The sequence below is a fragment of the Somniosus microcephalus genome, unplaced genomic scaffold (assembly GCF_052327205.1).
Source record: "Somniosus microcephalus isolate GS21.2 unplaced genomic scaffold, FLI_Smic_1.0 unresolved_chr7, whole genome shotgun sequence".
Classification (NCBI taxonomy): Eukaryota; Metazoa; Chordata; class Chondrichthyes; order Squaliformes; family Somniosidae; genus Somniosus; species Somniosus microcephalus.
Window position 1 is genome coordinate 15,393,346 of NW_028225185.1, and position 26,861 is coordinate 15,420,206.

The 26,861-nt window shown below is 53.3% G+C and overlaps 1 protein-coding gene across 4 annotated transcripts in view; it reads right to left on the reverse strand.

Moving 5' to 3' along the window:
- Positions 1–12,099: 12,099 nt before the first annotated feature.
- Positions 12,100–26,861, reverse strand: part of LOC147086574 (pre-B-cell leukemia transcription factor-interacting protein 1-like) — a 45,430-nt gene continuing 30,668 nt past the window's right edge. For all 4 annotated transcript variants that reach the window (XM_085978711.1, XM_085978709.1, XM_085978712.1 and 1 more), the window contains 4 exons: positions 24,524–24,624; positions 23,213–23,338; positions 19,187–20,766; positions 12,100–12,498 (listed from right to left, as the gene is read on the reverse strand). In XM_085978711.1, the coding sequence (XP_085834837.1) occupies positions 12,342–12,498; positions 19,187–20,766; positions 23,213–23,338; positions 24,524–24,624 (1,964 nt within the window). In that variant the 3' untranslated portion in view covers positions 12,100–12,341. The remainder of the gene's footprint in view (positions 12,499–19,186; positions 20,767–23,212; positions 23,339–24,523; positions 24,625–26,861) is intronic.

Sequence of the window (26,861 nt, forward strand, 5' to 3'; positions counted from 1 at the left end):
GGTACTGAGGGAGCGCCGCACTGTCGGAGGGGCGGTACTGAGGGAGCGCCGCACTGTCGGAGGGGCGGTATTGAGGGAGCGCCGCACTGTCGTTGGGGCAGTACTGAGGGAGCACCGCACGGTCGGAGGGGCGGTACTGAGGGAGCGCCGCACTGTCGGAGGGGCAGTACTGAGGGAGCGCCGCACTGTCGGAGGGGCGGTACTGATGGAGTGCCGCACTGTCGGAGGGGCGGTACTGAGGGAGCGCCGCACTGTCGGAGGGGCGGTACTGAGGGAGCGCCGCACTGTCGGAGGGGCGGTACTGAGGGAGCGCCGCACTGTCGGAGGGGCGGCACTGAGGGAGCGCCGCACTGTCGGAGGGGCAGTACTGAGGGAGTGCCGCACTGTCGGAGGGGCAGTACTGAGGGAGCGCCGCACTGTCAGAGGGGCGGTACTGAGGGAGCGCCGCACTGTCGGAGGGGCAGTACTGAGGGAGCGCCGCACTGTCGGAGGGGCAGTACTGAGGGAGCGCCGCGCTGTCGGAGGGGCAGTACTGAGGGAGTGCCGCACTGTCGGAGGGGCAGTACTGAGGGAGCGCCGCACTGTCGGAGGGGCGGTACTGAGGGAGCGCCGCACTGTCGGAGGGGCAGTACTGAGGGAGCGACGCACTGTCAGAGGGGCAGTACTGAGGGAACACCGCACTGTCAGAGGTACCGTCCTTCAGATGGGATGTTAAACTGAGACCCCGTCTGCCACCTCAGGTGGACGTAAAAGATCCCACGGCCACTATTGGAAGAAGAGCAGGGGGAGTTCTCCCTGGTGTCCTGCGTCAATAGTTCTCCCTCAATCGACATCACTAATACAGAATGTCTGGTCATTATCACATTGCTGTTTGCGGGAGCTTACTGTGCGCAAATTGGCTGCAGACTGTCCTACATCACATATCTAACCCGTGCTGTACCTGCCCTGGGAGTGTTTGATGGGACAGTGAAGAGGGAGCTTTATTCTGTATCTAACCCGTGCTGTACCTGCCCTGGGAGTGTTTGATGGGACAGTGTAGTGGGAGCTTTACTCTGTATCTAACCCGTGCTGTACCTGCCCTGGGTGTGTAAGATGGGACAGTGTAGAGGGAGCTTTCCTCTGTATCTAACCCGTGCTGTACCTGCCCTGGGAGTGTTTGATGGGACAGTGTAGAGGGAGCTTTACTCTGTATCTAACCCGTACTGTACCTGCCCTGGGAGTGTTTGATGGGGACAGTGTAGAGGGAGCTTTACTCTGTATCTAACCCTGTGCTGTACCTGCCCTGGGAGTGTTTGATGGGACAGTGTAGAGGGAGCTTTACTCTTTATCTAACCCGTGCTGTACCTGCCCTGGGTGTGTTTGATAGAACAGTGTAGAGGGAGCTTTACTCTGTATCTAACCCGTGCTGTACCTGCCCTGGGAGTGTTTGATGGGACAGTGTAGAGGGAGCTTTACTCTGTATCTAACCAGGGCTGTACCTGCCCTGGGAGTGCTTGATGGGACAGTGTAGTGGGAGCTTTACTCTGTATCTAACCCGTGCTGTACCTGCCCTGGGAGTGTTTGATGGGACAGTGTAGAGGGAGCTTTACTCTGTATCTAACCCGTGCTGTACCTGCCCTGGGAGTGTTTGATGGGACAGTGTAGAGGGAGCTTTACTCTGTATCTAACCCGTGCTGTACCTGCCCTGGGAGTGTTTGATGGGACAGTGTAGAGGGAGTTTTACTCTATATCTAACCCGTGCTGTACCTGCCCTGGGAGTGTTTGATGGGACAGTGTAGAGGGAGCTTTACTCTGTATCTAACCCGTGCTGTACCTGCCCTGGGAGTGTTTGATGGGACAGTGTAGAGGGAGCTTTACTGTGTAACTAACCCGTGCTGTACCTGCCCTGGTGTGGCCCTAATCCTAGTCAAGTCGCTTATTAAAGGGCCTCAGATTGTGTGTCTCGGAGCCCACAGAGTGAGTTAAAGTGAGAGTCTGGGAAAAACAAGCCATTGGATCGAGATAAACAAGTCAGAGGAGCTAATTATTTTACTGTGACAGTTACAGTATCTCTGAGGCAATCAGGCATCAGGGCCCCCTTCTACCCATCACTCATCCCATGGTATTTGGCCGAGGCTGCGGTGGTGAGATCGAACAGCAGATTAAAAAAGCAGATTCCTTTTTTTTCCCGCACGTACCTGGAGGCCGCCCAGGTGAGAAGGGCGAGGTTGGCAAATATCCCGAGTCAGCAGCAACGAAGAGGTAAACCAGCACTCGCTCTCCAGTCCGGGCCTGTTCGATCGAGGAAAATCGAGATACAAGACAGATGCGGGCTTGGTTTCCAACCGGTCCTCACCGCCCGCGTCTCGCTCGGTGGGGGGTCGCGCTCCTCGTTTGCTGGTGGGGTTGGATCCTATTGGCCTACAATGCCCGCACCCCTATTGGGGCGGGCACATGCTAATTTAATTAGAATGAGGGCCGCCTGCTAATTACACTATTATGAGGGCAGAACTCCATCAACGTCGTAAGTGAAGACTCCCATTTCTCCCACGCCATTCACCACCTCCGGACGTCCCAAAGCGCTTTACAGCCAATGAAGTACTTTTTTTGAAGTGTGGTCACTGTTGTAATGTAGGAAACGCGGCAGCCAATTTGCGCACAGCAAGCTCCCACAAACAGCAATGTGATAATGACCGGATCATCTGTTTTAGTGATGTTTGTTGAGGGATAAATATTGGGTCGAGGACACCGGGGAGAACTCCCCCTGCTCTTCTTCCAATGGTGGCCTTGGGATCCCTCAGTACTGCCCCTCCGACAGTGCGGCGCTCCCTCAGTACTGCCCCCCCGACAGTGCGGCACTCCCTCAGTACCGCCCCTCCGACAGTGCGGCGCTCCCTCAGTACTGCCCCTCCGACAGTGCGGCGTTCCCTCAGTACTGCCCCCTCCGACAGTGCGGCGCTCCCTCAGTACTGCCCCTCCGACAGTGCGGTGCTCCCTCAGTACTGCCACTCCGACAGTGCGGCGCTCCCTCAGTACTGCCCCTCCGACAGTGCAGCGCTCCCTCAGTACTGCCCCTCTGACAGTGCGGCGCTCCCTCAGTACCGCCCCTCCGACAGTGCGGCGCTCCCTCAGTTCTGCCCCTCCGACAGTGCGGCGCTCCCTCAGTTCTGCCCCTCCGACAGTTAATCTGTCACATCTCAGGTGGATGTAAAAGATCCCACGGCCACTATTGGAAGAAGAGCAGGGGGAGTTCTCCCCGGTGTCCTGGGGCCAATATCTATCCCTCAATCAACATCACTAAAACAGATGGATCTGGTCATGATTGCTGTTTGTGGGAGATTGCTGTGCGCAAATTGGCTGCATCTTCTGCTCACTGCTCCAGCCCCCCCAGGGTCTGTCACTGCAAGTCTCCAACCCCAGTTGGCCAGGGACCCCCCCTCTCCTGCACGCCTATGGCCCTGCCCCCCCCTCCAGGGAAGATAAGCCACCTCAAGGGTAACTTAGCTCAGTCATAATAATCCAAGGCCCCTCAAGCTTTGACTTTTCTGGATCACTTTGGGTTTCTCAAATTGACTCCAGATGCTGGTGGGCCCCCTCAGGATCACTTCCGACTGGGAATCCAACATGGCCGCCAGTGGGGTGGGGGCAAAGGAATTACGGGGCGGGGGGGGGTGCGGTGGGTGGCGGATGGACAAGAGGCCGGGATTGGAGGAGCGCAGAGATCTCGGAGGGTTTGCAGGGCTGGAGGAGGTCACAGAGCTATAAGGAGGTGGTGTGGGGAGCGATGGCCGTGGAGGGATTGGAACGCGGGGGGGTGAGAGTTTTAAATTCGAGGAGCGGGGGCCAATGGCTGTCAGCGAGCACAGGGGCTGATGGGTGGATGGGAGGTGGGATGTTTCATCAAGTTAAAGGCGCTATATAAATGCAAACTGTTCTTGTAGGCTGGAATGGGATCCGGATCCTGGAGCTAGTAGGATGCGATCCTGGTGTAAATTCAGCGTTCCCAGCCCGGATCTGTGCATCCGTGGAGCATTGCTCAGAGAGAGCGCGATAAAATTTAGGTGCAGCTTTGGTCTCCTTACCTAAGAAAGGATATACTTGCCGTAGAGGGAGTGCAGTGAAGGTTCACCAGACTAATTCCTGGGATGGCAGGACTGTCGTATGAGGAGAGATTGGGTCGACTAGGCCTGTATTCACTAGAGTTTAGAAGAATGAGAGGGGATCTCATTGAAACGTATAAAATTCTGACAGGGCTAGACAGGCTGGATGCAGAGAGGATGTTTCCCCTGGCTGGGGGGGTCTAGAACGAGGGGTCACAGTCTCAGGATACGGGGTAGGACATTTAGGACTGAGATGAGGAGAAATTTCTTCACTCAGAGGGTGGTGAACCTGTGGAATTCTCTACCACAGAAGGCTGTGGAGGCCAAGTCACTGAATATATTTAAGAAGGAGATCGATAGATTCCTAGACACAAAAGGCATCAAGGGGAATGGGGAGAGAGCGGGAATATGGTATCGAGATAGAGGATCAGCCATGATCATATTGAACGGCGGAGCGGGCTCGAGGGGCCGAATGGCCAACTCCTGCTCCTATTTTACTATATTTCTAAATTCAGTACTGGGAGCACCGAATTTACCCGTTGGACCCAACCTGGGGAGATCCGCAAGTAATAGTCTTTCATAACATGCTTTATCTCCTTATGCCTGGCACCGTTTCTTGGCTCTTGTTTCGCTATCTGAATGTCAGACTGTTCGAGAGATTGAGTAGAATGGGCCTGTAGTCTTGGAGTTTAGAAGAATGAGAGGTGATCTCATTAAAACATATACGATTCTGAGTGGGATTGACAGGGTAGATGCTGAGAGGTTGTTTCCCCCTGGCTGGAGAGTCTAGAACCAGGGGTCACAGTCTCAGGATAAGGGGTCGGCCATTGAGGACTGAGATGAGGAGGAATTTCTTCACTCAGAGGGCAGTGAATCTTTGGAATTCTCTGCCCCAGAGGGCTGTGGAGGCTCAGTCGTTGAGTATATTCAAGGCTGAGATCGATAGATTTTGGGATATTAAGGGAATCAAGGGATCGGGCTGGAAAGTGGAGTTGAGGTCGATGAGCAGCCATGATCTTATTGAATGGCAGAGCAGGCACGAGGGGCCGCATGGCCGACTCCTGCTCCTAATACTTATGCCAAAGACAATTGGGTTGGGAGAAGGGAGCGCATAACATACTCTGCAAGGAGGCAAGATTGTAAGATGGCTTAGTTGCACGTACATATATACGTAGGGTTAGGATTTGGATTAATCTCGCATGATTGGCTGGCTTGTGGATTTGTACTGTAACTAGAAATAATGACATGGTTAAAGTTGTTCATTCCCAGGATGCTTCAAGGTGTTGTATTGATTTCTTTGTGGGTTCAATGACGAGACATTTATGAAAGAGAATGAGTTTTAATCTAAAGTCTGTTCAACTCTTTTATACAGCTTTTACAGGAGACACGATGCTGTGATGCATCTAGAACGAAACTGAAACTAAACTGGACTGCCTTGCTTGTCTCGGTCACATGACCTCTGCTGGTCAGGCACAAGCAATCAATACATGCAATCATGCTGGTAGGCATCATAATCGAACAGGCAAATAACATCACTATTTGCTGATATCATTACATCTCCTTTTCTTAAAACAAAAGTATTTTACTTTTAACTAACAACATGTTTTCTTTGTATTAATCTGCATTTTAACTGTAACACTTAATGAACTTACATTATCATTATCATGATCAAGGTTTTTTAACCTTGCTTTGTGTGTTCACATGAAATATGTAACTACACTAGAACTTGAAGAAAGAATAAGATAACATTACTTCCTTCTATAACAATAGTCCTTAAATTTGCTCAATGAGTCTCTCAGGAGGCTTCACGTGTCTTGAGGATTTTCTGATTGATTGTCCTTGAATCTGAGTTGTTGCCTCAGATGATTGGTTCTCAGCTGTGTGATCAGGTTGTTCAACAGTATCAGTCTCTTGACCTGCTGTGGCTGGTCCCATGAGAAGATCTCGACGATTTCTTCTCAGAACAGCACCCTCATCTGTCTGAATGGTGTATGATCTTGGTTGAACTTCACTCAGGACAGTTCCCTTCTGAGTTCATGTGTTTGTTTTGTCTTTCAACCTTACTTGGTCACCAGTGTGGAGTTCAGGTAGGTTTTGTGTTCCTCTGTCATAGTAGTACTTTTGCTTTTCTTTCTGTTGTTCTTTGAACTTCCTCACTTTCTCCCCCTCTTTTGTTTTCAGGAGGTTCTCCGGGATGGGTAGGTTTGACCTTAGCCGACATCCCATAAGGAGTTGGGCTGGTGATATACCACACTCGAGCGGCGTTGTGCGGTATACAAGCATGCTCTGGTAGAAGTCAGTTCCACTGTCTTTTGCCTTGTACTTCAGTCTTTTCACTGTGTTTGCGGGCTCTCCTGGGTCAACAGCTCTGGACAACGTGTCTGCTGTATACGTCAGCTTACCCGGTGTGTACGCAACATTCAGTTCATCATAGACTGTCTCTCTTACGCTTTCCACAACGAGGACTCTCTTTACCAGGTTCAGTCTCTCACAGGCTTTTAAACCTAGTATGGCTTGCACATCCTTTGGCACCACGATTAATGCTAGCGTGTGCTCTCTGTCCTTGTGTGTTACTTTGACAATGCATCTTCCTTTCACTGGTATTTCAGTACCTGAGTATCCTGTCACTTTCACTTTGATTCCATGTATCTTTGGTCTGGGTCTAATTTTCTTAAAATCAGTCTCTGATATCACATTAACTTGTGCTCCAGTACCCAATTTAAATGGAATGTGTATGTCATTCACTTTTAGTGTCAACATCCAGTCTCTTTCTTCTTCTTTGCTTTCAGACACAACATCTACATTGAACTCCTCTATCTCGCTTTCATCTACTGTATGGACCTTGCTTCGTTGCGCTTGGTTCTTACAGCAACGGGCATAATGGTTGTTCTTGTTGCAACTATTGCATGTTTTACCATATGCTGGACACTTTCTTGGTGGATGCTGTGTACCGCATCAACTACATGACTTTCGATTGTCCCTTTCATTTTCGTTCGCTGGCCACGCCTCTTTTTTCACATTGGCGCTCTTTTTGTTTAGCGGTTTATGTCCGTTCATTCTCACTGCATCCACGTTGCAGCTATTGTCACTGAACAGCTCCTTTGCCTGCAACTTCACAGTCTCTGTAGCCCTACACAGTGCTATGGCTTTTCCCAGGTCTAGATTTTGCTCTCTTAGCAGTCTTTCCCTTAGACCATTATCTGGAATACCACACACCAGTCTGTCTTTTATCAGCGAGTCTGTCAGTCCCCCAAATTCACACAATTTGCTTCTGTTTCTCAGTTGAGTCACATACTGATCAATAGTCTCACCCGTTTTCTGTACACGTGAAAAATCTGTGCCTCTCAAACGTCACATTACGTTTAGGTATACAGTAGGCCTCAAACTGTTCCATTATTTTATCTAGTTTCATTTTGTCTCCATTAGCAGCGAATGTGAAGTTATTATACACCTCCAGCGCTTCATCACCCACGACATGTAAGAACAGTGACGATTTCCTTTCATTACTTTTCTCGTCAGCTCCAATTGCTGATAAATACAAGCCCACACGTTGTTTGAACCTCCTCCAATTTTCAGCCACATTACCTGTCAACTGAAGCGTCGCCGGTGGGAGTAAACCTTCCATTTTTCACTTCGTTAGCTATTCTCTAATGGTAAGTAACGATGTTCTCTTTTGGCTTGCTAATCTGTGGAGAGCTGATTTAACTTCAGAGTTTTTCTCTTCATCTCTTTCAGCCACTTCTGACACCATGTATTGATTTCTTTGTGGGTTCAATGAGGAGACATTTATGAAAGAGAATGTCTTTTAATCTAAAGCTTTGTTCAACTCTTCTATACAGCTTTTACAGGAGACACGATGCTAGTGATGCATCTAGAATGAAACTGAAACTAAACTGGACTGCCTTGCTTGTCTTGGTCACATGACCTCTGCTGGTCAGGCACAAGCAATCAATACATGCAATCATGCTGGTAGGCATCATAATTGAACAGGCAAATAACATCACTATTTGCTGATAACATTACAGGTGTCAGGCCACCTTGCAGCATCTGCTGATACGCAGGATGTGCAATTCATGCCTCTTGACGTCTTTCTGTGGCCACATCGTGAAACAAGATCACCAAGGCAGTCTTGTCAGCCATGGCTCAGTGGGTAGCACCCTCGCCTCACAGTCAGGAAGTCATGGGTTCGAGCCCCCACTCCAGAGACTTGAGCCCATAATCCAGGCCGACACTCCCGGTGCCAGTACTGAGGGAGCGCGGCACTGTCGGACGGGCGGTACTGAGGGAGCGCCGCACTGTCGGAGGGGCAGTACTGAGGGAGCGCCGCACTGTCGGACGAGCAGTACTGAGGGAGCGCCGCACTGTCGGAGGGGCAGTACTGAGGGAGTGCCGCACTGTCGGAGGGGCAGTACAGAGGGAGCGCTGCACTGTCAAAGGGCTGGTACAGAGGGAGCGCCGCACTGTCGGAGGGGCGGTACAGAGGGAGCCCCGCACTGTCGGAGGGGCAGTACTGAGGGAGCGCCGCACTGTCGGAGGGGCAGTACTAAGGGAGCGCCGCACTGTCGGACGGGCAGTACTGAGGGAGCGCCGCACTGTCGGAGGGGCAGTACTGAGGGAGCGCCGCACTGTCAGAGAGCCGGTACTGAGGGAGCGCCGCACTGTCAGAGAGCCGGTACAGAGGGAGCGCTGCACTGTCGGAGGGGCGGTACTGAGAGAGCGCCGCCCTGTCGGAGGGGCGGTACTGAGGGAGCGCCGCACTGTCGGAGGGGCGGTACTGAGGGAGCGCCGCACTGTCGGAGGGGTGGTACCGAGGGAGTGTCGCACTGTCGGAGGGGCAGTACGGAGGGAGCGCCCCACTGTCGGAGGGGCAGTACTGAGGGAGCGCCGCACTGTCGGAGGGGCAGTACTGAGGGAGCGCCGCACTGTCAGAGGGGCGGTACTGAGGGAGCGCTGCATTGTCGGAGGGGCAGTACTGAGGGAATGTAGCACTGTCGGAGGTGCTGTCTTTTAGATGAGATGTTAAACAGTGACCCTGTCTGCTCTCTCAGGTGGATGTAAAAGATCCCACGGCCACTATTTTGAAGAAGAGCAGGTAAGTTCTCCCTGGTGTCCTGACCACGATTTATCCCACGATCAGCTACTGACTCCATCCCTCTCCCTAACATCTGTTTGAGGCTGAACCACTGTTCGCAACCTTGGTGTCATATTTGACCCTGAAATGAGCTTCCCCGCAGCATAACTAAGACCGCCTATTTCCACCTCCGTAACATCGCCCGTCTCCGCCCTTGCCTCAGCTCATCCGCTGCTGAAACCCTCATCCATGCTTTTGTTACCTCTAGACTTGACTATTCCAACGCACTCCTGGCTGGCCTCCCACTTTCTACCCAAAAGGTCATCCAAAACTCGGCTGCCCGTGTCCTAACTCGCACCAAGTCCCGTTCACCCATCACCCCCTGTGCTCGCTGACCGGCCATACCTCGATTTCAAAATTCTCATCCTTGTTTTCAAATGCCTTCATGGCCTCCTCCCTATCTCTGTGACCTCCTCCAGCCCCTACAACCCTCCGAGATCTCTGCGCTCCTCCAATTCCGGCCTCTCGCGCATCCCCCGATTTCCATCGCTCCACCATTGGCGGCCGTGCCTTCAGCCGCCTGGGCCCCGAGCTCTGGAATTCCCTCCCTAAACCTCTCCGCCTCTCTCTCCTCCTTTAAGACGCTCCTTAAAACCGACCTCTTTGACCAAGCTTTTGGTCACCTGACCTAATTTCTCCTTATGTGGCTCGGTGTCAATTTTTTTTGTCTTACAATACTCCTGTGAAGGGCCCTGGGACGTTTTACTATGTTAAAGGCGCTAGATAAATACAGGATGTTGTTGTATCACTAAAAACAGATGATCCGGTCATTATCACATTGCTGTTTGTGGGAGCTTGCTCATTTGGCTTCCACATTTCCTACATTACAACAGTGGCCACACTTCAAAAGTACTTCATTGACTAAAACGCTTTGGGACGTCCTGAGGTTGTGAAAGGTGCGGGAGAAATGCAAGTCTTTCTTCTTTGAGATAGAAAGTGGGATAATGGGACTCAGGATGGTAAACAAGTGGGCATCTGGAAGTTTTGTAAAAACGTTGTCATTTCTGGGGCGTCTTGTTCACATTAACACTTGCCAGGCCATAATGAATCATCTGGGACAGTGTGCGTGACTAGAGACCTATAAAGAAATTGAGCTTTCCTTCACAATTTGTAGAGAGACAGGAACGAAAAGTTCATAGAAACATAGAAAAACAGGAGCAGGAGTAGGCCATTCGGCCCTTCGAGCCTGCTCCGCCATTCAATGTAACTCTCCACCAGATGCACGCAAGCTAAAATGACAGAGAGCCAGACAGTTCCCAATTCAAAACCCAACTTTATTTATTTAGAAGGCAGGGATTATAATTTCACCCAGAGCTGCCTTCAGTTGTTTCAGCGTGCGAGAGTCGGGGCGAGGGGGACAGAGTCAAGGCGAGGCCTCGAGATCGGAGGTGCAACTTGTCGCCAGCGAGAATTCACCGGCCCGCCTCAATAATGGACGTCTGTACATCGTGGGTTGTAGAAGGGGAATGGGAGGGGGGAGGGGGGCAGGCAGCGAAGAGAGAGAGGGACAGAGCGAGGGGACGAGAAGGAGAAAGAGAGACACAGAGGCTAGAAAGAGAGGGGGAGGTGGAAATAGAAAGAGGGAGGGGAGAGAGGGGCGAGAGGGAAGGAGGGAGAGAGGGAGAGAGGGAGAGAGGGAGAGAGGGAGAGAGGGAAAGAGGGAAAGAGGGAAAGAGGGAGAGAGGGAGGAAGGGAGGGGAGAGAGGGAGAGTGAGGGGGGGGAGAGAGCGAGAGAGAGAGAGAGAGAGAGAGAGAGAGAGAGAGAGAGAGAGAGAGAGAGGAAAGAGGGAAGAGGGAAGGAGGGGAGAGAGGGAAGGAAAGAGGGAGGAAGAGAGGGGAGAGGGAGGAAGAGAGGGGAGAGGGAGGAAGAGAGGGGAGAGAGAGGGAGGGAGGGGAGAGAGGGAAGGAGGGGAGAGAGGGAAGGAGGGGAGAGAGGGAAGGAGGGGAGAGAGGGAAGAAGGGCGGGAAGGGAGGGGAGAAAAAAAAGAGGACAGAAAATGATATAAAAGATTTTTAGTGAATGTTGAACTTTTGGTTCAGAGTCCAAAGGTTTCTGGAATCCCCAATGCCAAAGAAAGCCAATACTTGGCAAAGAGAGGGAGAGAATTTCCCAGCGACAGCAGCTAATTCCGCTCTCCGACTCCCAGCACAGGGCTTCACGGCATTCCCCTCTCCCGGAGGAGGGGGGACGGGAGACAAATAGAGAGAGTAACAGAAAGCGGGGAGGGGAGAGTGAGGTGTGAAACATTGCACCAAAACCTTAGATTGACAGAAAGTCGCCGCTCCCGAAACACTGAATCTTCATCATCGCCCCGGCCGGTTTCCTCACACTCACTGGGGACACTGAGTATTTAAACTTCAATTCTTCAACCAAAAAAGTCTTCAAGTATTGGAAGCAATTTTTAAAAAATAACTTAGCATAGTTAAAGCCGAATGCCACAAGTATTCAAAAATAGCGATTATCGCTACAGATTCTACAAGAGGTCCAACCAGTTATCTCAATCAACTAGTTACAGCTTATTAATACAGTGCATTTTCTGGGGTAATTTTATACATAATAAAATGAGGGATTTCTATAATTTTCCATGCCAGGCACTTGGTGACATCAAACACACCCAGGGCAGGGACAGCACGGGTTAGATACAGAGTGAAGCTCCCTCTACACTGTCCCATCAAACACTCCCAGGGCAGGTACAGCACGGGTTAGATACAGAGTAAAGCTCCCTCTACACCGTCCCCATCAAACACTTCCAGGGCAGGTACAGCACGGGTTAGATACAGAGTAAAGCTCCCTCTACACTGTCCCATCAAACACTCCCAGGGCAGGTACAGCACGGGTTAGATACAGAGTAAAGCTCCCTCTACACTGTCCCATCAAACACTCCCAGGGCAGGTACAGCACGGGTTAGATACAGAGTAAAGCTCCCTCTACACTGTCCCATCAAACACTCCCAGGGCAGGTACAGCACGGGTTAGATACAGAATAAAGCCAGAGAGAGACAGAGACAAAGAGACAAAGAGAGAAAGAGAGGGAGGTTGGAGAATCGCTGTCACACGCTATTCCCACCCGACATATTAAACGGGAAACACACACACACACGTGGAGATCATGCACCAAATTATTCTGGACGTTAAGGCGCCATCTGTCGCTTGTCCTCGCTCTCAGTTGGCCGCCATTTGCTGTCCCAGTCTTTGCGGCGATGTTGACGTCCATCCCTCGCCGACCTGTGACCTTCGTGGCCCTTGTGATGATGTTCCGCGCTCCTGTGCTTGTCTCTCTTGGCGTTTCTGGAAAGGAAACATTTCGGGGATTAATGCCACGGAGCTCACGTTGTGCGCAAGCCTTTCGCTTCTGGTGAGCTGAACGCTGCCTGCTCCATGCACCCTCCCCGCCTCCCCACGCCACCCCACCACTTACATTACTATCCACTTTAACATAGTCCCTGGGACACTTGTGATCCACACAGGGCCTGGGAGTGTTTGATGGGACAGTGTAGAGGCAGCTTTACTCTGTATCTAACCCGTGCTGTACCTGCCCTGGGAGTGTTTGATGGGACAGTGTAGAGGGAGCTTTACTCTGTATCTAACCCGTGCTGTACCTGCCCTGGGAGTGTTTGATGGGACAGTGTAGAGGGAGCTTTACTCTGTATCTAACCCGTGCTGTACCAGCCCTGGGAGTGTTTGATGGGACAGTGTAGAGGGAGCTTTACTCTGTATCTAACCCGTGCTGTACCTGCCCTGGGAGTGTTTGATGGGACAGTGTAGAGGGAGCTTTACTCTGTATCTAACCCGTGCTGTACCTGCCCTGGGAGTGTTTGATGGGACAGTGTAGAGGGAGCTTTACTCTGTATCTAACCCATGCTGTACCTGCCCTGGGAGTGTTTGATGGGACAGTGTAGAGGGAGCTTTACTCTGTATCTAACCCGTGCTGTACCTGCCCTGGGAGTGTTTGATGGGGACAGTGTAGAGGGAGCTTTACTCTGTATCTTGAAGTGAGGCTTTCGAGCTCTACTAGAATTAAAGGGTTAAGAATGGGAATCGAATCAGCCAATAGACCTTTGCAGTAGTAAGCTTTTTCTAAGTTGCTGAACTGGCACTTGAGATAACCTAAGAATGACATGTTGATTTTTGCAGTGGTGTTGGAATGATTAACGACTGCAAGCTGTGTAACTTGGAGACAATTGGAAATAGTTGGACGTTGAACCATAAGAGGCCTAGAGGATGCAAGTTCTGTTCTGGCAGGAATGTAAAACAATGAGTGGGAAGTAAAAAGGCCTAGAGAGGCAGGAAAGGAGGACAACGAGTCAGAAGTACAACGTCGGTGAAACCCCACCCGGCATAAGCAAAGGTCATAGTTGCAACAACAGCTTGCGGTGATAACGGACATATGCTTTTCCGGTCATAAAGGCGGTACCGTAATGTAACGCGGCATGGGCAACCAATCAGTGAATGTGCACGCGGGGCGCAACCCAATCAGATTGTTAAGATGGGTCGTGCACGAAGCGAATCACGCACCTATATTTTGTATAAAAGACTGCCTGAAACTTTGTATCAGCGGAGAGAAGCCTGGCTAGACCGATAGCAGGTTGTCTCCCCGCCGGTGCAAATAAAGACTGCCTGAATCTTCAAACGCAGCCCTGGTGTCGAGTGTTTATTTCAAATACTCCACTTCAACCTAAAAGAGATACAACAGCGCCACAAACAATTGGAAAGGATTGGTACTGACATGAGTCAACTGAGCGGCCTGCGGGTGGCGCTGTCCAGGGAGAGTATAAATACTCGGGCACGGGCCCAGCTTGCGCAGGACATTCTTAACAGGAACTAGTGAAGGACACAACTAGACCTCCATGTTGTAAAACAGTTGATTAAAGCTTTGTTTAACGCTTAGACCAAGTGCCTAGTAGTTTTCTTACACCAGGTACAATTTGTAAAAGTGGCCCTAGAGAGTGGCAATGGAGACAGCGTAGACTGGAAATGAGTGCCAGGGAACTATGACTCCTTTTGCACCTCAACGACACAGGGAGCCAATGATAGTGGCCAGCCACATCCTGGGCATCTTTAGTCCTATGACAGAAATCGAGGGTGCGGGTGGCCAGTTTGTGGATCACCTCTTCTTAGGCAGTCCCTCGGAACCGAGGATGACTTGCTTCCATGTTAAAAATGAGTTCTCAGGTGACTGATGAGTCCAATGCGGGACCTACAGTCTCTGTCACAGGTGGGGCAGACGGTGGTTGAAGGGGCGGGTGGGTGGGGTGATTGGGTTGACGTGCGCTCCTTCCGCTGCTTGCGCTTGGCTTCCGCTTGCTCCCGGCGAAGAGACTCGAGGTGTTGGGCGCCTTCCCGGATGCTTCTCCTCCACTTTGTGCGGACTTGGGCCAGGGATTCCCAGGTGTCGGTGGGGATGTTGCACTTTTTCAAGGAGGCTTTGAGGGTGTCCTTGAAGCGTTTCCTCTGCCCACCTGGGGCTCTCTTGCAGTGTTGGAGTTCCAAGTAGAGCGCTTGTTTTGGGAGTCTCGTGTTGGGCATGCGGACAATGTGACCCGTCCATTGGAGCTGATCGAGCGCGGTCAAAGCTTCGATGCTGGGGATGTTGGCCTGAGCGAGAACACTGACGTTGGTGTGCCTATCCTGCCAATGGATTTGCAGAGGCAGCGTTAGTGGTACCTCTCCAGTGCTTTGAGGTGCCTGCTGTACATGGTCCATGACTCCGAGGCATACAGCAGGGCGGGTATCACTGCTGCTCTGTAGACCATGAGCTTGGTGCTGGGTTTGAGGTCCTGGTCTTCAAACACTCTCTTCCTCAGGCGACCGAAGGCTGCACTGGCACACTGAAGGCGGTGTTGGACTTTGTCGTCGACGTCTGCCCTTGTTGACAGTAGGCTCCCGAGGTATGGAAAGTGGTCCACGTTGTCCAAGGCCTTGTCGTGGATTTTGATAATCAGGGGGCAGTACGATGTGGCGGGGGCAGGTTGGTAGAGGACCTTTGTCTTACGGATGTTTAGTGTAAGGCCCATGCTCTCGTACGCTTCGGTGAAGGTGCTGACGATGGTTTGGAGTTCGACCTCCGAGTGAGCGCAGACGCAAGCGTCGTCTGCATACTGTAATTCGACGACAGAGGAAGGGACGACCTTGGATGTGGACTGGATCGCCTAACGGTACAAGAGCGGGCGACAAAGCACACCAGTCTCTGAGGGCACAATGGCGCCAAGGAGCCGATGGGGAGAATAAAGTAGATCGCGAAGGCTCGCCTGGGGAAAAGTAAAACGCAAGCCGCAGAACTCGAAGGCAGCCCCAAAGCGCGAGACGAGACCAGGAAGGTCTCGCGACCCAGTTGCGACGGTTTGAGAAAGTGAACCAAGAAAGGGACGGGGCACTCTCGACTGGTTCCCCAGCAGCCCCTGCCCATCCGTACTGTATGCCACTCTACCCCTTCCTTCCACCAACGGACGGGGCGGGGGGGGAGGAGAACACATTTAAACGGGAGGGCCAATACAAGCATTCGGGTGGGGGGGGATCAGGCATCTGGTTCTGGGAGAACCAGTGAGCGTCTCCCACGAAGAGAGCATCAGTAGTGGAAACATCGGCAAGATTCATACCGGCCAGAGGAGGGACGGTAAGGCGTGCAACTTCAGGCTAAATATGGTCGAAGGGTGCGTTTGTGACCGGAAGGCTGTTTCCAGTGGGGTTCCGCAGGGCTCAGTACTGGGTCCTTTGCTTTTTGTGGTATGCATCAATGATTTGGACTTGAATGTGGGAGGTATGATTAAGAAGTTTGCAGATGATACAAAAATTGGCCGTGTGGTTGATAGTGAGGAAGAAAGCTGCAGACTGCAGGAAGATATCAATGGACTGGTCAGGTGGGCAGAACAGTGGCAAATGGAATTCAATCCGGAGAAGTGTGAGGTAATGCATTGGGGAGGGCTAACAAGGCAAGGGAATACACATTAAATGGTCGGACACTGAGAAGTGCAGGGGATCAGAGGGACCTTGGAGTGCATGTCCACAGATCCCTGAAGGTAGCAGGATAGATAGATAAGGTGGTTAAGAAGGCGTATGGGATACTTGCCTTTATTAGCCAAGGCATAGAATGCAAGAGCAGGGGGGGTTATGCTTGAACTGTACAAAAGTCAGGCCGCAGCACTGCAGCAACTCGCCAAGGCTTCTTCGGCAGCACCTCCCAAACCCGCCACCTCTTCCACCTAGAAGGACAAGGGCAGCAGGCGCGTGGGAACACCACCAGCTCCAAGTTCCCCTCCGAGTCACACACACCATCCTGACTTGGAAATATATCGGCCGTTCCTTCATCGTCGCTGGGTCAAAATCCTGAAACTCCCTCCCTAACAGCACTGTGGGAGCACCTTCACCACACGGACTGCAGCGGTTCAAGAAGGCGGCTCACCACCACCTTCTCAAGGGGCAACTAGGGATGGGCAATAAATGTCGACCTTGCCAGCGACGCCCACATCCCATAAGCGACTAAAAAAAAATGACCTAGATCTGTTGCTTGGCAAGTGAATAAAGTGCTTCGTAATCTCCATACAAGTGACAGTGCTGGCTATTTCCACTCACGGCTCGAAGTTATAATAAGGTTGCTTCCACAAGTTAAGAACTTGCATTTCTATCGAGCCTTTCAGGATGTCCCAGAGGGCTTTTACACCGAATGAAGTACTTTTGAAGTGCAGTCACTGCTGCAGTGCAAATATAGGGACAAAAAGAAATGAATTAATAAATAATAATCTTGCATTGTGGCTCAGTACCGCACTGGTCAGCGCATTGGCGACTGGGGCAACCAGATTGTCCCTCAATCCTGGCGCTACACTATTCCGACTGCTGCTCAAATGCAGGAGGAGGTCAAGTCATAGTCATAGAGTTATACAGCACAGAAAGAGGCCCTTCGGCCCATCGTGTCCGCGCCGGCCATCAAGCCCCGTCTATTCTAATCCCATTTTCCAGCACTTGGTCCGTAGCCTTGTATGCTATGGCGTTTCAAGTGCTCATCCAAATGCTTCTTGAATGTTGTGAGGGTTCCTGCCTCGACCACCCTTTCAGGCAGTGAGTTCCAGATTCCAACCACCCTCTGGGTGAAAAAGTTTTTCCTCAAATCCCCTCCAAACCTCCTGCCCCCTTACCCTGGAACTATGCCCCCTGGTTATTGACCCCTCTACTAAGGGGAAAAGTTCCTTTCTATCTACCCTATCTATGCCCCTCATAATTTTGTACACCTCAATCAGGTCCCCCCTCAGCCTTCTCTGCTCTAAGGAAAACAACCCCAGCCTGTCCAGTCTTTCTTCATAGCTGAAGCGCTCCAGCCCAGGTAACATCCTGGTGAATCTCCTCTGCACCCTCTCCAACGCAATCACATCCTTCCTATAGTGTGGCGACCAGAACTGCACACAGTATTCCAGCTGTGGCCTAACTAGCGTTTTGTACAGCTCCATCATAACCTCCCTGCTCTTATATTCTATGCCTCGGCTAATGAAGGCAAGTATTCCATATGCCTTCTGAACCACCTTATCTACCTGTCCTGCTCCCATCGGACTACTTGGTAGGAAGCGTACGAGTGCACTCATCCCGGGATATTCGTGCCTTCTTGTTGGTTGAGGGCAGGCGGGGCAGGAGAGGGGGCCACCTAGTTTCCGAGGCCCCGCCTGCCCTCTCGGGTGGACGTAAAAGATCCCACGGCCACTATTGGAAGAAGAGCAGGGGGAGTTCTCCCCGGTGTCCTGGGGCCAATATTTATCCCTCAACCAACATCACTAAAAACAGATGATCCGGTCATTATCATATTGCTGTTTGTGGGAGCTTGCTGTGCGCAATTTGGCTGCCACATTTCCAACATCACAACAGTGACCACACTTCAAAAAAAGTACTTCATTGGCTGTAAAGTGCTTTGGGACGTCCTGAGGTCACGAAAGGCGCGGTAGAAAAGCAATGAGATAAATGACCAGATAATCTGGTTTCTACTGATCTGTTTGGGCCCAGGACACCGGGGAGAACTCCCCCCGCAAGCTCTTGCTCCAATAGTGTCGTGGGATCTTTTACATCCACCTGTTAGGGCAGATCGGGATTTGGTTTAACGTCTCATCTGAAAGACAGCACCTCTGACAGTGCGGCGCTCCTTCAGTACTGCCCCTCCGACAGTGCGGCACTCCCTCAGTACCGCCCCTCCGACAGTGCGGCGCTCCCTCAGTACTGCCCCGCCGACAGTGCGGCGCTCCCTCAGTACTGCCCCTCCGACCGTGCGGCGCTCCCTCAGTACTGCCCCCCCGACAGTGCGGCGCTCCCTCAGTACTGCCCCTCCGACAGTGCGGTGCTCCCTCAGTACTGCCCCTCCGACAGTGCGGCGCTCCCTCAGTACTGCCCCCCCGACAGTGCGGCGCTCCCTCAGTACTGCCCCTCCGACAGTGCGGTGCTCCCTCAGTACCGCCCCTCCGACAGTGCAGCGCTCCCTCAGTACTGCCCCTCCGACCGTGTGGCGCTCCCTCAGTACCGCCCCTCCGACAGTGCGGCACTCCCTCAGTACTGCCCCTCTGACAGTGCGGCGCTCCCTCAGTACTGCCCCTCCGACAGTGCGGTGTTCCCTCAGTACCGCCCCTCCGACAGTGCAGCGCTCCCTCAGTACTGCCCCTCCGACCGTGTGGCGCTCCCTCAGTACTGCCCCTCCGACAGTGCGGCGCTCCCTCAGTACCGCCCCTCCGACAGTGCGGCACTCCCTCAGTACTGCCCCTCTGACAGTGCGGTGCTCCCTCAGTACTGCCCCTCCGACAGTGCGGCGCTCCCTCAGTACTGCACTGGGAGTGTCGGCCTGGATTATGGGCTCAAGTCTCTGGAGTGGGACTTGAACCCATGACCTTCTGACTCGGAGGCGGGAGAGGAGAGAGAGAGAGTGCCGTCCACTGATCCACGGCCGACACCAGACTAGGACCATCATTGGCGCCTCCTTCTCACACATTGACACCAGTCGATCTTCACCTACCTGTTTTTTTCAGTAACTTCACCAAACAAACGCTCGAAGGCATAGTCTTCAAAGTCTTCGACAGCATCGTCGTCCCCGTACAGCTTTTCCGCGATCTCCTCTATGTAGTCATCCAGGTCGTCGAGAAAGTCGCTGAACCTCATCTGGTCGTGGACGAACACCCCGTCCTTGAAGAACGTGGCGACCATTGCCTCCAGCTCGCCGCCCCAGTCGCTTCCTAGGTTGGACTTCTGAACGTAGTCTTTAAGCAGTGAATGGAACTCATCTGCCCTGACCGGCTCAAGGGCTGCATTGAAGAGGTCCATGCCTTCTTTGTGAGCACAACTACCAACGTCCGTGCAGCCCACTGGGGCACTGTAGCGACGCTTCTGGTATTTCAGCTCCTGATCTTTTTTCCAAAACTTGTTGTGCTCATGGTGCCTATGCTTGACTTCGTCATTCTGCTTTTCCTCGCCGGGTTTCTTCCCGTGCTTCTCGGCCTCTTTCTGTCTCTTGTGCTCTTTGTACTTCTGGTCCTTCTCCGGATACTTGCGGCCTTCTGGCTTCTTCTGGTGGTCGTGGCGATGGTCCTTGTGGTCTCTCTTCCCGGTGGGACCGTCCTTCCATTCTTTGTGAGGTTTGCCCTTCCACCCTTCCCAGCTTTTGTCCTCCCACAATTTATCTTTCCGCTCGTCCGTTTTCTTCCATTCCTTGCGCCCGTCCCGCGCCTCGGGCTTCCCGCCGGGGGTTTTGCCTTTCCGCTTCTCGTCCTTCGCGGGCTCCTGCTGGGCGCCTCGGAAGAGGACTTTGGCCGCGCCACTCAACTGAGCAAACGTGGATTTGACCGACGCCGAGAGGGTTTCCAACTTTTCGCGGGCGTTTCCGTCTCCTGCCTCCTGCGTGGCGTTCAACGGCGGGTCACTCCAACTTTTGTCTTCTGCCTGCTCGGTGGCCTTTAATGGAAGGTCACTCGCGCTGGTCTCCACTGTGGCATTTGATGCAGGGTCAGAGGTCTCGTCTCTCGAGCTGCTGACGTGGTCTTCAAACTCTTGCCGATCTTCTTCGCCCCCATCCTTCGCGCCGTGCTTGGCTTCCTTCTTTTTCTTCCTCTCGTCCTTGGACGTCCCGTAGACCTTCTCCCAGATTTCGGAGCGGCCGAGTTCGAAGGCCAGCTGGCGCTCCATGTCCTCCAGCCCCTCCAGTATCTTCGGGGCCTCCACGGCCTCGCCGAAGGTGCCCACGCGTTCAATTAAGCTCTGCAGGGCCTGCCTCATGGAAATGGTGATGGTCCTCTGCTTGTCCAGCTCCCGCCGAAGCATTAGGGCCTCGGCAACCAGGTTCTCCTTCTGAGCCAAGAAGCTCTCCGCTCTCGGCTCCGCGCCGCCGAGGGCCGCGCCGGTGGGCTTGGCGCTACCTCCCTCCGTGGTGGAGATCTTCTGCCGCAGGTCCCGCAGTTCCTCCTGCAAGGCAGAGAGGGTGGTTTCTTCGCGCAAGAGGTGCTCGGCCAGCTGTTGGGTTAGTTGGTTTAGGTTCTCCTGGGATTCTGGAGGAAGTCTTTCTCCTCCCGCCTTCAACAGACCTTCCAACTCATCCTTCTGAGCCTGAATATTCAGAGAGACAATGCAGTTCCGTTATTTCACGGTATTTACAGCACCAAAACAGGCCATTCAGCCCAACAGCTCCGTGCCGGTGTTTCTGCTCCACACCAGCCTCCTCCCGCCCCTCTTCATCTCACCCCGTCAACATATCCTTCTAATCCTTTCTCCCTCATGTGAAAAAAATGTTTCCTCATCTCCCCCTCGTGTTCTTTTGCTGATTATCTTAAATCTGTGTCTGGTTACCGACCCTCCTGCCACTGGAAACAGTTTCTCCTTATTTACATTATCAAAACCCCTCATGATTTTGAACGCCTCGATTAAATCTCCCCTTAACCTTCTCTGCTCGAAGGAGAACAACCCCAGCTTCTCCAGTCTCTCCTTGTAACTGAAGTCCCTCATCCCCTGGGACCATTCCGGTCTATCTCTCCTTAACCTTCTCTGCTCTAAGGAGAACCCCAGCTTCTCCAGTCTCTCTACATAACTGAAGTCCCTCATCCCCTGGGGCCATTCCGGTCAATCTCCTCCGCACCCTCTCCTCATCCCTGTAAGGTTCAGTGGGTTAGAAAACTGTCTTTTCTTTATTGCGAGTCTTGCATGGTTTATTATCAATTAATAATTGATAGTGAAGTTGTGTTAAACTTGTGCAGAGCCTTGGTTAGACCACACTTGGAGTACTGCGCACAGTTCTGGTCTCCCTATTATACCATGGATATCGAGGGACCGGAAAACTAGATGTAATATCTCCAAATTTGCAGACGACACAAAGCTGGGTGGGCGTGTGTGCTGTGAGGAGGATGCCGAGAAACTTCAGTATGATTTGGACAGGTTGGGTGATTGGGCAGAAGCATGGCAGATGCAGTATAATGTGGATAAATGCGAGGTTATCCACTTTGGTGGCAAAAACAGGAAGGCAGATTATCTGAACGGCAATAGATTGGGCGAAGGGGAAGTGCAACGAGACCTGGGTATCCTTGTGCACCAGTCGTTGAAGGTAAGCATGCAGGTGCAGCAGGCGGTTAAGAAGGCAAATGGTATGTTGGCCTTCGTAGCAAGAGGCTTTGAGTACAGGAACAAGGATGTCTTGCTGCAGTTGTACAGGGCCTTGGTGAGACCACATCTTGAGTATTGTGTGCAGTTTTGGTCGCCTTATTTGAGGAAGCATGTTCTTGCCATGGAAGGAGTTCAGCGAAGATTTACCAGGCTGATACCTGGGATGGCAGGAATGACGTATGAGGAGAGATTGGGTTGATTGGGCTTGTACTCGCTGGAGTTTAGAAGAATGAGAGGGGATCTCATTGAGACTTATAAAATTCTAACAGGACTAGACAGAGTAGATGCAGGAAGGATGTTCCCGATGGTCGGGGAGTCCAGAACCAAGGGTCACAGTCTAAGGATAAGGGGTAAGCCATTTAGGACAGAGATGAGGAGGAATTTCTTCACCCAGAGAGTGGTGAACCTGTGGAATTCTCTACCACAGAAGGCAGTAGAGGCCAATTTATTAAATATATTCAAGAAGGAGTTGGATATATTTCTTAAGGCTAAAGGGATCAAGGGATATGGGGAGAAGGCAGGGACCGGGTACTGAATTTGGATGATCAGCCATGATCTCATTGAATGGCGGAGCAGGCTCGAGGGGCCGAATGGCCTACTCCCGCTCCTATCTTCTATGTTTCTATGTTAAAACAACAATTTGTACTTATATAGCGCCTTTAACATAGTAAACGTCCCAAGGCGCTGCAGGGATATTAGAAGACAAAAGATTTGACACCGAGCCACATAAGGAGATATTAGGACAGGTGACCAAAAGCTTGGTCAAAGAGGTAGTTTTTAAGGAGCATCTTAAAAAGGAGGAGCAAGAGGTGGAGAGATTTACAAAAGAACATTAAGAAATGGGAGCAGGAGTCGGCCATTCGGCCCCTCGAGCCTGCTCCGCCATTCAATAAGATCATGGCTGACCTTCTACCTCAACGCCACCTTCCCACCTGATCCCCAAATCTCTTTGTATCCCAAAAATCTATCAAACACAGTCTTGAATAAACTCAACGATTCAGCATCCACAGCCCTCTGGGGTAGAGAATTCCAAAGGTTCACAACCCTTTAGGGAGGGAATTCCAGAGTTTAGGCGCTCGACAGCTGAAGGCACGGCCGCCAATGGTGGGGCGATGGTAATTGGGGAAGATCAAGAGGCCAGAATTGGAGGAGCGTAGAGATCGCGGAGGGTTGTAGGGCCGGAGGAGGTTACATAGATTGGGGGGGAGCGGGAAAAAGAGACCATGGAGGGATTTAAAAAGGAGGGTGAGAATTTGAAAACCTACACTGGGGGTCTCTTGAGCCTCGCAAGCCGCAACAAGGTTGTAGCCCCATTTCCATCACCGCTCTCACCACTAGGGAGGTCACTGGAGGAGCCTTGCAAAGTTAAACCCCCCCTGCCAAAACCTAAAGACATTACCCGCAGTTCCACATGCATCATCCGGATCTGCTGGTTCTCGTTGGCCAGTTTATCGAGCAGTGCGCTCAGAGATATCACGGTGGACGGATCTCCTTCAGCATTGTCTGGGTAGGGTTCAATCCATGCCTGGACAAGAAGGCACAAAGCACAGAAGGTGTGGCATTACATGGAGAGTTCGTCGCAACTTTCCGATCAACTACTGACGGTGGTATGGCTGATCCAGGCACAGAACTGCAACAGATCAAACCTCTCACTCCCACTGGACCAAACCCCTTCCCCCTCTCACTCCCACTGTACAGAATCCCAATGGACCAAACCTCTTCCCTTTCACTCCCATCGTATGATATCCCAATGGACCAAAGTCCTTCCCTCTCACTCCCATCGTATGGTATCCCAATGGAACAAACCCCTTCCCTCTCATCGTATGATATCCCAATGGACCAAACCCCTTCCCTCTCACTCCCGTTGTACAGAATCCCAATAGACGAAACCTCTTCCCTTTCACTCCCATCGTATGATATCCCAATGGACCAAACTCCTTCCCTCTCACTCCCGTTGTATAGAATTCCAATAGACCAAACCCCTTCCCTCTCACTCCCATCGTACAGAATCCCAATGGACCAAACCTCTTCCCTTTCACTCCCATCGTATGATATCCCAATGGACCAAACCCCTTCCCTCTCACTCCCATCGTATGATATCCCAATGGACCAAACTCCTTCCCTCTCACTCCCATCGTATGGTATCCCAATGGACCAAACCCCTTTCCATTCACTCCCATTGTACAGGATCCCAATGGACCCAACCCCTTCCCATTCACTCCCGTTGTACAGAATCCCAATGGACCCAAACCCCTTCGCATTCACTGGCTGCAGTGTGCACCATCTACAAGATGCACTGCAGCAACTCGCCAAGGCTTCTTCGGCAGCACCTCCCAAACCCGCGACCTCTTCCACCTAGAAGGACAAGGGCAGCAGGCGCACGGGAACACCACCACCTCCAAGTTCCCCTCCAAGTCACACACCCCATCCTGACTTGGAAATATATCGGGCCATTCCTTCATCGTCGCTGGGTCAAAATCCTGGAACTCCCTCCCTAACAGCACTGTGGGAGTACCTTCACCACACGGACTGCAGCGGTTCAAGAAGGCGGCTCACCACCACCTTCTCAAGGGGCGATTAGTACTCCCTAGTGCCCTCTACACCAACAGGTTAATACCTGACCAGGGTCTACGGCTGGGCAGGTTCCATCCATCCCTCAGCCCAAGTGTGATACATTCACAACGGCCCAGGTAGTCCCGCGCACACTCACCTGGTGGCCGAGTGGGGTCTCCAGGTCACTGTGCAGATGTCCATCCATCACTCTCTTGTAAAGCCGCTCAGACTCTGGTGGATGCTCCACACCTTCAGGTTCTAGGCAATAAAGAAGCCCTACGTTTAGACAAAGACGCACTGCTTGTAGGGCAGTGACTGCTGCTACGTAGGCAACGGTAAATACCGACCTCCACCATGAACACCGCACAATCAAACAAATGATCTGGTGATGGAGTTCAGTGAGATTGGTTGAGGGATAAATATTGACACCAGGGAGAACTCCCCCCCTGCTCTTCTTCCAATAGTGGCCGTGGGGTCTTTTACATCCACCTGAGAGGGCAGACGGGGCCTCGGTTTAACGTCTCGTCCGAAAGACGGCACTTCCGACAGTGCGGCGCTCCCTCAGTACTGCCCCTCCGACAGTGCGGCGCTCCCTCAGTACTGCCCCTCCGACAGTGCGGCGCTCCCTCAGTACCGCCCCTCCGACAGTGCGGCGCTCCCTCAGTACCGCCCCTCCGACAGTGCGGCGCTCCCTCAGTACCGCCCCTCCGACAGTGCGGCGCTCCCTCAGTACTGCCCCTCCGACAGTGCGGCGCTCCCTCAGTACTGCCCCTCCGACAGTGCGGCGCTCCCTCAGTACTGCCCCTCCGACAGTGCGGCGCTCCCTCAGTACTGCCCCTCCGACAGTGCGGCGCTCCCTCAGTACTGCCCCTCCGACAGTGCGGCGCTCCCTCAGTACTGCCCCTCCGACAGTGCGGCGCTCCCTCAGTACTGGCACTGGGAGTGTCGGCCTAGATTATGGGCTCAAGTCTCTGGAGTGGGACTTGAACCCACGACCTTCTGACTCAGTGGCGAGGTAGGGAGGGGGTGCGCGAGCGACCGGGAAAGGGCGAGCGAGCGGCCGGGAACGGGCGAGCGAGGGGCCGGGAACGGGCGAGCGAGGGGCCGGGAACGGGCGAGCGAGGGGCCGGGAACGGGCGAGCGAGGGGCCGGGAAAGGGCGAGCGAGGGGCCGGGAAAGGGCGAGCGAGGGGCCGGGAAAGGGCGAGCGAGAGGCCGGGAAAGGGCGAGCGAGAGGCCGGGAAAGGGCGAGCGAGAGGCCGGGAAAGGGCGAGCGAGAGACGGGGAAAGGGCGAGCGAGAGACCGGGAAAGGGCGAGCGAGAGACCGGGAAAGAGCGAGCGAGCGAGAGAGAGAGACGGGGAAAGAGCGAGCGAGAGACGGGGAAAGGGCGAGCGAGCGAGAGACGGGGAAAGGGCGAGCGAGCGAGAGACGGGGAAAGGGCGAGCGAGCGAGAGACCGGGAAAGGGCGAGCGAGCGAGAGACCGGGAAAGGGCGAGCGAGCGAGAGACCGGGAAAGGGCGAGCGAGCGAGAGACCGGGAAAGGGCGAGCGAGCGAGAGACCGGGAAAGGGCGAGCGAGCGAGAGACCGGGAAAGGGCGAGCGAGCGAGAGACCGGGAAAGGGCGAGCGAGCGAGAGACCGGGAAAGGGCGAGCGAGCGAGAGACCGGGAAAGGGCGAGCGAGCGAGAGACCGGGAAAGAGCGAGCGAGCGAGAGACCGGGAAAGAGCGAGCGAGCGAGAGACCGGGAAAGAGCGAGCGAGCGAGAGACCGGGAAAGAGCGAGCGAGCGAGAGACCGGGAAAGAGCGAGCGAGCGAGAGACCGGGAAAGAGCGAGCGAGCGAGAGACCGGGAAAGAGCGAGCGAGCGAGAGACCGGGAAAGAGCGAGCGAGCGAGAGACCGGGAAAGAGCGAGCGAGCGAGAGACCGGGAAAGAGCGAGCGAGCGAGAGACCGGGAAAGAGCGAGCGAGCGAGAGACCGGGAAAGAGCGAGCGAGCGAGAGACCGGGAAAGAGCGAGCGAGCGAGAGACCGGGAAAGAGCGAGCGAGCGAGAGACCGGGAAAGAGCGAGCGAGCGAGAGACCGGGAAAGAGCGAGCGAGCGAGAGACCGGGAAAGAGCGAGCGAGCGAGAGACCGGGAAAGAGCGAGCGAGCGACCGGGAAAGAGCGAGCGAGCGAGCGACCGGGAAAGAGCGAGCGAGCGAGCGACCGGGAAAGAGCGAGCGAGCGAGAGACCGGGAAAGAGCGAGCGAGCGAGAGACCGGGAAAGAGCGAGCGAGCGAGAGACCGGGAAAGAGCGAGCGAGCGACCGGGAAAGAGCGAGCGAGCGAGAGACCGGGAAAGAGCGAGCGAGCGAGAGACCGGGAAAGAGCGAGCGAGCGAGAGACCGGGAAAGAGCGAGCGAGCGAGAGACCGGGAAAGAGCGAGCGAGCGAGAGACCGGGAAAGAGCGAGCGAGCGAGAGACTGGGAAAGAGCGAGCGAGCGAGAGACCGGGAA